The 10,692-nt window shown below is 39.0% G+C and overlaps 1 protein-coding gene across 1 annotated transcript; it reads right to left on the bottom strand.

The window, feature by feature from the left end:
- Nucleotides 1–6: 6 nt before the first annotated feature.
- On the bottom strand, nt 7–10,451 carry si:ch211-163l21.11 (inositol 1,4,5-triphosphate receptor associated 1). Its single transcript, XM_022671061.2, has 12 exons — nt 10,382–10,451; nt 9,743–9,809; nt 9,591–9,618; nt 8,030–8,170; nt 7,523–7,654; nt 6,320–6,467; nt 6,138–6,181; nt 5,473–5,523; nt 5,227–5,375; nt 4,299–4,442; nt 2,443–2,562; nt 7–1,934 (listed from the first exon to the last, which is right to left on the bottom strand). Exons 2-12 carry the CDS (start codon nt 9,772–9,774, stop codon nt 1,802–1,804), a joined length of 1,122 nt encoding a protein of 373 aa, XP_022526782.1. The 5' UTR covers nt 9,775–9,809; nt 10,382–10,451; the 3' UTR covers nt 7–1,801.
- Nucleotides 10,452–10,692: the final 241 nt, after the last annotated feature.

The raw sequence follows: 10,692 nt of genomic DNA, 5'->3' as shown, positions 1-10,692 counted from the left end.
TTAATATCATTTCTTCTTTTTTTTACCCCCCACGCAACCAAGAGGGTACGGACCTGTTCATATTTATGATTAAACAAACCTGGATTAAGAGCTTTACATTTATTTGTTGATTAAAACACACATTACACTGCACAGCAGGTGACATTACACACATTAAAACCACAGAGGATTAAGACACAGTAAAGCTCTAAAGCTTATTTCCGCTGTGGTCCTCATTACATAAAACAAAAACACACAATAGACGTGACCACAATAAAACCATAAACCACCCTCGGTACACAGATGGAAGGGTGGATTTCCTGATCCACGGTGATGCTACAGCAATCCTTCACAGGGAACCCTCACCCCCATCACTGAGCACAATGCTACACCAATCTAACAGGACTGGCAGCTAGTGTTCTCCTGCAAGCGTGTTGATTTAGCAGCAGCTCTTGTTGACATAATGGGCCCTAATTCAACGAACAATAGTAATACTATTTCTCTTAATTAATCATGGGTGTTTTTTGGACGTAACATGAAATAAACCAAACAGTGTGCCAGTTTACCTTCCCTTTAAGAGGCAGGTGCACTCTGACTTTGGCGTGTTCGTATCATAACAGCATGCTGCTTTGTGTGTCTCAGCCGAGAATACTGACCTGCTTTATACTTCATGCTGTGAAGTTACGCCAGCAGCTCATTTAAGGAAACAGCAGTGCATGGCGAATGGCGCACCTAAAGTAATGGACTCTGTCGATTTACTGTTGTCCAGGTTCCATTCAGTCAGCAGCGCACCTGCGTTTTCTGCTCACCAGTATACATTTATTTCTAATTTCTGATGCTATTTTGACGGCGCAGGGTGTACTGTACAATACGGCCCAATGTGTCTCAGATAAAGAGTGTGATAGCCTTCACCCTCACAGTTTGGTACCATGATGAGGGGAGTATTAGCTGACCCAACTGGACTCAAATAAAATAGGGAGAAAAATTACCCCCAACAAAGGATAAAATAAAAAAGGGATTTGCAAAACGGCAAAATGCTTTGGCATGATTTTCCTTTTTTTATATAGTGTATGTGAAGCAACATTCCACCATCTACCCTTGTATATATATTGTGATAGGCCCTTGGGGTTAGGGGCATGACCACTGTGACCCGGAGGGAGGAAGCACACAGAGATACACAGTCACAGGGAGTAAATGAACTCAAAATATACCTTTATTGGCTTTTAAATGCCCTCCACCACACCCAAAATAACTCAAAAGAACATACTACGGCCCAATGGGCCTCTAGAGTCTGTAGAATTAACTTAAGTTTCTCTGTTAGAGTCATGCCACAATATATTGTCCCATTACTTTTGCCATGTCCCAGGGAAGCTAAAGAATGCTGCACTGACTTGCAGGATATGTGTGTGGCATCTCCAGAACTGAATTTGTATGTGAGTCACTCTGTCACTCAGTCTGTTCACATGGACAATTCCAGACAGAAGCTGCTGGTCACAATCATTACCCCCTACTGACTGTGTTGTCCACTGTGGGTGGTAATTAATGCCTTCTATGATGGACAGTATTTCCAGTACACTGGCACTGCGGATCAAAGAATGTTAAATACCTGCCCAACTTTACAAATGAAACATCCCATCCATCTGCACCCACAATTAGACCTCAACTCAACTCCAGTAATTCCTGGCAGTATTTAAGATGTGGCCGTTCCCAAATTGTCCCCTGAGGGAACCCTTTGCAATGGATGTACATTCAGCTATTCTATGACTTTTGGCATGTTACTGTATATTTGACTATTTTACAAACTTTGGAAATGCATTTTGCTTCACAACCACAACACAGGAGCCTGTAGAAACCAGACTAGGATGGCCAGGATGATAATGGAGCACAGCACTATAAGATAGATTGTGATAATGATCCAGCGACAGTGAAGCATCCACTGGATCAAGGAGCGCTGTCTGCAGAGAGACGTACAGAAAAGATTTAATAACAATAAATGCATATATAACAGATAAAAAAAGAGAAAATGGACACCACCATTACTGTACATGCATTAGTATATTATATACTTATAGGACAGACATATGTGAATTTAAATGACATGTACTGAAAGCATATATGCTCAATTTTTAATGCCTTGTCCCATAAATGCTTGATTGGCAATATATCTAGTGACTGGACAGACTATGGAAGTGTTGCAATCTGGCAAAGATGTTTCTGAAAAACCCTTACTGTGTGTGTGGACTCTCCCACCAAGAGGTACACTACCCTGAGTTATCTTCTGAGAGCTTGTTTATTATAGGGGAGCAAGCACTATTATGCCCTCTTGTGGCCAGTCCCAGTGTCTAATCAGACCACATGTGTAATCACTTACATCAGATCTGCCTGAAACATAACTGTATGCATCAATTATTTTGTTAGTGAGTGTATAATAGTTGGTTTAAACGGAAGAACAGTGTTACTTACAGGCCAGTTGGTAGTGTGTTAGACACACTGAGACTGTGCTGTGACCCCTTGGCCCCTGATGAGCTGGTCTCTAGTGCTGCTTTACTCTTCAGCCTGTGTCGAGGTAACGTGGAGTGCGGCCTACAGAAAAAAAAATTCAAAACCTGGTTTTAGTAAAGCACTGCACATCAGAATACCATTTACTGGTACTGCGACTGTTACTCAGTCTATAGCTTACTATAGCCTGTATTTATTTTCACTGATGAAAATACAATTGCCATGTGAGGTAGTTTCTTACATTACTTACTTATTAATATCCCAAAATATATTCCGCAGACTTTATGTAGCAAAATTAATATCCAGTGCTTTTTCTCATTCATTTGGTTGGAAGCAATAAAAACTGCAGCACTGGCAACTTTCCATTGTCCAAGCTCGTCTATTAATTCTCTCCCAGAGTTTCTTTGTTTCATTTGTTTCATTCAAATCCCACATTCTGTATCAGAGTGAAAATCTGGTCATCTTTTCATACAGTGTTCAAAGTGTCTGTGTGTGCAGATAATTAGTTGTGATATTCTGTTTTCTTTTTTTATATAATTAAGGCTTCTGTGTAATTAAGTTTCTATTGAGTGTTTTTTTTTTATTAACCATAGACCTGAACAATTAAACAAAGAGAACAAAGAAGCAGTAGAAAACAAGTGGCTCACTAAAGAAAATAAATTAATAAAATAAAACCATATAATAATATCAGATTTTTAAAAACCATTATGCAAGACTGCAAGACACTCCACTGAACACTTTAATATTTAAATTAATGTGGCCCAAATCTGAGGGATGATGAATGAAAGAATAAAGTTTAACTTATATAGTGCCTTTTCTAGAAACCCAGGAATACTTTACAATTTACACATTTTTACATGCAACCATTCATACTTAGCACTCATCCACACACTGGTGAGAAGCAGCAGCCAATAGTGCACAGCGTACTCTCAACCGGAAACAACCGTCTACCTGGAGGACTGCATCGGGCACTACAGCAATTACCCAGGACTTGGGTACAGTCACACACAAACTTACATACATACCACATCAATTTTAAAGTATTCACTTTTTCTGGGCAATTTAGAGTATCCAATTTACCAGATATCCATGTTTTTGGACTGTGGGAGGAAACCTGAGTCCCCGGAGGAATCCCACGCGGACACGGGGAGAACATGGAAACTCCACCCAGATAGGGACTTGAACCCAAGACCCCAGTGCTGGGAGGCGAACATGCTAGCCACTAAGCCACTGTGCCATGACGATTATGCCACAGAACTAGATTTAGTAGTTTCAACAAGCAGTTGAGTGGTAGGTCAGTTTTGACCGTGCTGATTCAAAGACAGATAATATGCTGCAGTAAAGATGAAGCCATATTGGACGAGGTCAATAGCTGGTGAGCTAATGCCATGGCATCCAGGTTGGACAAGACCAGGAGCTAAAGTGCTAATGCTGCTGTAGTAAAGTAGGGTGAGGATGGCAGATGAAATGCTAACTTTGCTGTAGTGATGCTGGATGAGGCCAGTAGCCGCCTCGCAAAGCCAACATGATATTGCTACAGACACAACATTACCATCACAGTCTTTATACCACTTCCTTTTGCAATAATATTTCAAGAAAGGAAACACAAATTACAAAGGTTTCAGACTTCAAATAATGCAAAAAAAAAAACAAGATCATATTCAATATTTGGTGGAATAACCCTGGCATGTTCTCCTCCACCAGTCTTACACACTGCTTTTGGATAACAAAGAAACTAGAATTTTTTCCAGAGCTGTATATATATATATATATACACAATCCGTACTCTAGGGAAAATGATAATTATTAAAATGTCATACTTGTTCATAGAAGGCATGTCAGTCTCCTTGTGGTGTTCAGCTGTAGAACACTGGTGAGGGGAGGGATGAGTGCAGGGGTCCAGCACCACTGGTCTACAGTTACACGCTGCTGAAGATCCAGCTTCTGCTGCACATTCTAACGGGCTGCAACACACATTTACATAAAGCATGTTAGACTGTTCATTGTTAACAAAATAGGTCCATTCAAAGAGCCTGAATGAAGCCCTGCCTTTAAAAGGGTATAAAGGTGGATGGGGAATTTGCATTGAAAATCAATATAACCCCTTGAGACTGCTAATTTTTTGGGATTAGTAGGACCTAAAATATATAAAAACTAAACTTTGACTTTGAACAAAAAGTCGTTTTGGCAAAAAACAATGTCCTCAAATGGGGACAGTAGTTTATTTTAAGATTTACTTATTTCTACAGTAAGTAAGTTAACTAGTTTCACACATAAAATTGTTTGAGAATTTTTACCTGATTAATGTTTCTGTCTGGACTGGTTGTAGAAACCTTTGACTGGGATTCCAGCCATCTTGTTTACAATTAATTGAATGTAATCGTGTCATGTGACCACTAGATCGAACAGGAAGTGTCTCCTTATGAGGCCAAAGGCTGAATGTTTTAAAAAAATGAAGTATCATAGTGCAGAAAAGCAGAAATGTACAGTAAAGTCCCCATATGAGGACACTGGATCTCAAGAGGTTGCAGTGAACTAATTAAGGGTTACTTTAAATAACGGGTCTACTAGATTAATCTTTATCACTTAGAGAGCTGAGTAAAGTAATGATTTGAGTGAACCCTCTTTAAATATATGTAATCCTGATCAACTGCAGCTAACCATCTAACACAGGTAGTAACTGACAATCAGACATCTGATATACAGTATGTTCCTTGTTTTATTTATATTTATGATCAAAAAATGTACCTTCGATCAGGAGGCTGATGATCATTTCCTTGACCTGGCTTGGTTTCAGTACATCCTCCATGATCAGTGGTGTTGATACGCGCTGATTTATTTGTATCCGGTGCTTCTTCAGATGGTACTGGGTTTACTTCAGCATCCCTCTGGGTGTTCTTTAAATAATACAAATTAAATAGCCTCTCATATGATGCATAACTTTTATGGTTATAAATGCCAAAAAAAAGGCTCATAATCTGCCTGTGATCTGACCTGGTCCTGCTTTGAGATGATAGCTGCACTGATCCTGCGCCGCAAAGAGGGCTAAACAGACAAAAAAAATGTATCATCTAAACAGATAATATAAGTCAATTTCACAAAAGATATACAGCTCTGGGAAAAATTAAGAGAACACTTCAGTTTCTGAATCAGTTTCTCTGATTTTGCTATTTATAGGTTTATGTTTGAGTAAAATGAACATTGTTGTTTTATTCTATAAACTACAGACAACATTTCTGCCAAATTCCACATAAAAATATTGTCATTTAGAGCGTTTATTTGTAGAAAATGAGAAATAGCTAAAATAAAAAAAGATGCAGAGCTTTCAGACCTCAAATAATGCAAAGAAAACAAGTTCATATTCATAAAGTTTTAAGAGTTCAGAAATCAATATTTGGTGGAATAACCCTGTTTTTTATGCATCTTGGCATGTTCTCCTCCACCAGTCTTACACACTGCTTTTGGATAACTTTATGCCGCTCCTGGTGCAAAAATTCAAGCAGTTCAGCTTGGTTTGATGGCTGTGATAATCTTCCTCTTGATTATATTCCAGAGGTTTTTAATTTGGTAAAATTGAAAAAATATTATCATTACGTGGTCCCTTATTTTTTTCCAGAGCTGTATATAAACTTAAGCCACCAATATGTAGAGAGTATTACCTGATGCGTTTCTTTCTCAGTCTTTTGGAATGTCTCTATTTCTTCTGCGTGAGAGATTAAGTAGTTGTAAAGAAATCAGTGCAAAAGCCATGACCATACAATCAAGCTTCTAGCTCAAAAGGTAAGAGGAAATGGAACTTCTACACAAAGACACACTTAAAGAGTAATGTGGATGAACTTACCCCAGATTTCAGAGGCTTGTCGGCCTCGGCTGCCCTTCTGCATCTGCTTCTTTATCTCCTCCAGTTCTGCACTGTCCCTCTCATGGCGGCACCTCAGGTTTTCTACATGAGCGACCATCAGCTCCACTGCACGGCTGACTTTGGCCTCCTGCTCATAGAAACCCCATTTTCAAGCTTTTTTTTCCTCTTAAGTCCTCATATGGGGACATAAAATGTTTCTATGCACAGTGATACTTAATTTTTTTTAACACATTGACCCTTTGTCTCATGTGTAGACACAATACTGCCCATGCTATCTAGTGGTCACATAACAACATTACACTCAATTGACTGAAACAAGATAGTGGGAATCCCAATCAAAAGTTTCTACAGACAGAAACATGTGCCAGGTAAAGAAAATCTCATCCAATTTAATGTTTGAAAGTAGTTTATTTGCATCTCTAACAAGGAGGTTTAGATATTTTTAAAGTAAAGGTGAATTATTTTTAGTTATTTGGCTGATTGGAAACATAAACTTGGTTATAAAAATGTACCCTCCCATATACAATAAATCTGTTTCATTTCAAAGTAATATACACTGTCTGGCCAAAAAAAAAAGTTGCCACCAAAAAAAAGGTGACACTCTAATATTATGTTGGACCTTCTTTAGCTGTGATTGCGTCTCGCATTCACTGTGGCATTGTTTCGATGAGCTTCTGCAATGTCACAAGATTTATTTCTTGCTCTTGTTGCAGTAATTTTTCACCAAGATCTTGCGGTAGCATTGATGACCACTGCACAAAGCAGCACTTCTCCATCCAGCACATCCCAAAGATTCTTAATGAGGTTAAGATCTGGACTCTGTGGTGAACTCTCTCTCAATCCATGTGTGAAAATGATGATCTCATGCTCTCTAAATCACTCTTTCACAATTCCAGCTCCATGAATCCTGATATTGTCATCTTGGAATATATGCCCATGCCATCAGGGAAGAAAAAATCCATTGATAGAATAACCTGGTCTATATTCAGTATATTCAGGTATTGAGGTCAGCTGACCTCATTCTTTCAGCACATACTGTTGCTGAACCTAAACCTGCAGACCAACTGCAGCATCAACCCCACATCATTCACTTACTTAAATCTAGGTGACGACTTTTTTTTTGGCCAGGCAGTGTATTATACACTATTATACTGTATCATATATACAATACTTTTGATTTACCTGGTGTACCGCTCCAAGAACTTCTGCAGTGTTCGCGATTCGCTCGATAGTTCCGCCAATGATGCTCAGACACAGTTCAAGGCTCTGTATGACTTTTGCACGCTTAATGTCCAAACACATTCCTTTCAGAGTCTGAAAACATAGAATTAAAACACCTCACAAGTCACTCATCTGATTGCAGAGACAATTAGAGCCAGACACCACCAGTCACGATCATTACCACCCACCGCGCTGTCCACTGTGGGAAGTAATGCCTTTTATGACATATTACCAGTACACAGGACACTGTGGATGTGGATGGAGGAATGTTAGATTTCCACACTATTACAATGGAATGATCCATCCATCTGGCACCCATTATCAGACCACACTTCAATATAATCTTCATATCATTTTTGTCATGCTGGCCACAGTGGCCAGTGATTAAACTCACTTACAAGATACAACTGATGCCTTGCTTATGAAATAATTCAAATAGCTCTTTTTTGTTGTGTTTTTTACTGGTACCTCCAGCAGGTCTTGTCCTCGCTCCACCTCCAGTTTCAGGCTCTCCTCAGCATAATTGCGAGCATGTTCCTCAGCCTGCAGCCTCTGGTCCAGTGTGTACTGATCACAGTGGAAGGCTAAGGCCAGGTGAGAGAAGGCATCCTGAGAGCATCATAGCATGATTTCAGTTATGCATTGTTAGACATGTAAGACATGGACAAAAAGTACCGGTATACACATTTGTGGTCAGATGTTTACATGGACTCATGAATGCAATGTTAGACTTTTTGTTTTGTCATTGAACTGTACTTTTACCGGGGTAGAAGGAGTGTAAAACATACAGCTTCAAGAGAAAACAAAAACAAGTTCAAAATGTCACCACTATCACACCTATAGTAATGCCCCCAACACTAGGAAGGTAATGGCTAGCACTTGTCCCTTCTGATATTTGTAAAGTCAGCCACTTCCTCTTTTTCCAACTGACACTGATGTAGCATCACTGGGAAGCCAGCATGCTCAGAGGAAAGTGCAGCTACCCAGCTCTGATAGATCAGCTAAAAGATGCCTGTGCTTACATATTTCACAATGGGAGTGATGAGAGAGCATTGACAACTATGCTCTCTCAGACTCTGGCTGCAGATGGCAAGCAGCATGACCAAGATTCAAACCACATAGTGCAGGGGTGTCCAAACTTTTTTTTGTTGGGGGCCAGAAGGAGAAATATATTTGAAGTCACGGGCCACAGACTCTGTAATAAAACAAATAATGAAATCCTCTCCCTCTCCGCTTTTAGACTCTTTGCCCCGTTTTTCTGCGCTAGCAATGTGCACTCTCTCCGCTTTTAGACTCTTTGGCCCGATTTTCTGCGCTAAAATGCGCACCCTCTCCGCTTTTAGACTCTTTGGCCCGTTTTTCTGCGCTACAACTGAGCACTCTCTCCGCTTTTAGACTCTTTGGCCCGTTTCTGACACCTAGCGTTCAAACTTTGAATCTCACATTATAAAAACCTGCTTAACAGCGGGCCAACTTTCATTCTATTTCAAAAATACCTCGCGGGCTGCTCCAAAAAAGGAAACGGGCCGCAAATGGCCCGCGGGCCGTAGTTTGGACACCCCTGACATAGTGGCATCGCCTTATATAATTTTATAGTATTATATATCTACAAAATAAATCTGCATTTTGCATCAGAATGCTGTAAATATTCATGATTGTTTTTTTTCTGTAGACAGCGACAGTTTATAAATAGTTTAAAATGTATATACGGCTATTACTCCAATAAGAATAGCATCTATTGCTATTGCTTTCCACCTCCCACCCCCAACAAACATTATAATAATAAAATTAAAAATGTTGTTTTCACTTAAAGTCATAGAAAGTTCAATATGTGTCAGAGTTTATGTAAACTTCCAACCACAATTATAAATCTGAAAGTAATTGAATGCGCTAAAACAAAATGCCTAAAATGTGCTTCCTACCAACAGTCATCATTCTTTTTAAATATGATATTTAACTATTAAAGATCCAGTTATTTCTTAATCAAATATGATAGCACAATTAAAATAAACAGTACAAAAAAACCCACCTCCAACTCCTCTTCTGTCATGTCAACACTACAGACATGAAAATGCAGAAAAGGTAGAAATAACACACCTGTTAAATTAAAAAAAGCTAATAATGACACTGTGTCAATATATAAAAGAATATAATTAAATATACTTAACCAATGTTTATCACCTTTTATGTCCCAACCGCTCCATGATGGACATCTCACTCCAGGCCTGCAGATCTTCTTGCCTGGATCCTGTAACACAAAGTAGTATTGTCATAATGTGACCAAAAGTCATGGAATAGCAGTATGCAAATAGTTTAGGAATTGTAACTACAGGGAAAGGCTTGGAAACGCCCACAACTGTATAAGTTTTGAGATGCTATCTTGTGTGTGAGGCTGAATACTGGCCACTGTGAGAGTTCCGTTGGAATCCTGATAGTGGGTGCCAGATGGGACAAACTATATGTTATTTCTGTAGTTTTGTGGGCATTTACCATTTATCAGTCCACAGTGTCACATATGTACCAGGAACACGCCATAGAAGGCATTACTACCCACAGTGGGACATGGCAAAAGTCATGGGACACGATACTAGTCTCATGTAAAGCACAATGTAAAGCACAATGGTACTGGTTTAGGCCTGGCCAGTTGGTTCCAGTGATGGTTATGTTAATTCTGCAGTTAACTAAGAAAAAAATCTAACTTAATTCCTAATAATAACTTAATAATGAGAGGACTTTGAGGACATAGTTTGATCATTTAAATGAATGAATGGAGGAACTCCTGTGGCCTGAATGAATAAAGGAACTGAAGCCATTATTTACCATTTTCAGAATCATCCTCACAATCCAACACTTTGCTGCTTGGACTGTGGTGATCTTCACATTCCTGACAAACAAAATGAAATTATTAACAAGACTCAAGATAAATAACAAGACCCAATGGAATAGAGTTAAATACACAGTTAATAGTTTAATAAATGCTGCCTTCAGGTTCTCTAGGAGGGATCTACTTATGATGTTGGAGGTCATATTCATTGTGATTTTGGGCTAAAGGAACAATATCCCAATCAGAAAAATGCTAATTAGATTTAATTGTTAATTGAAAAGTTATTTAATTATGCATTCAAAGAGAA

Source organism: Astyanax mexicanus, chromosome 12, assembly GCF_023375975.1.
Source record: "Astyanax mexicanus isolate ESR-SI-001 chromosome 12, AstMex3_surface, whole genome shotgun sequence".
NCBI lineage: Eukaryota > Metazoa > Chordata > Actinopteri > Characiformes > Acestrorhamphidae > Astyanax > Astyanax mexicanus.
Note: the sequence above shows the minus strand (reverse complement) of the source record. Positions and strands in the feature narration are given on the sequence as shown.

Coding starts and splice junctions, on each gene's coding strand:
- si:ch211-163l21.11 (XM_022671061.2), bottom strand. CDS start 9,774: ATGTCCATCATGGAGCGGTTGGGACATAAAAG. Junction 4,443..5,226: donor CATCAGCCTCCTGATCGAAG/GTACATTTTTTG, acceptor TGTGTGTTGCAG/CCCGTTAGAATGTGCAGCAG. Junction 1,935..2,442: donor AACACACTACCAACTGGCCT/GTAAGTAACACT, acceptor GTCTCTCTGCAG/ACAGCGCTCCTTGATCCAGT.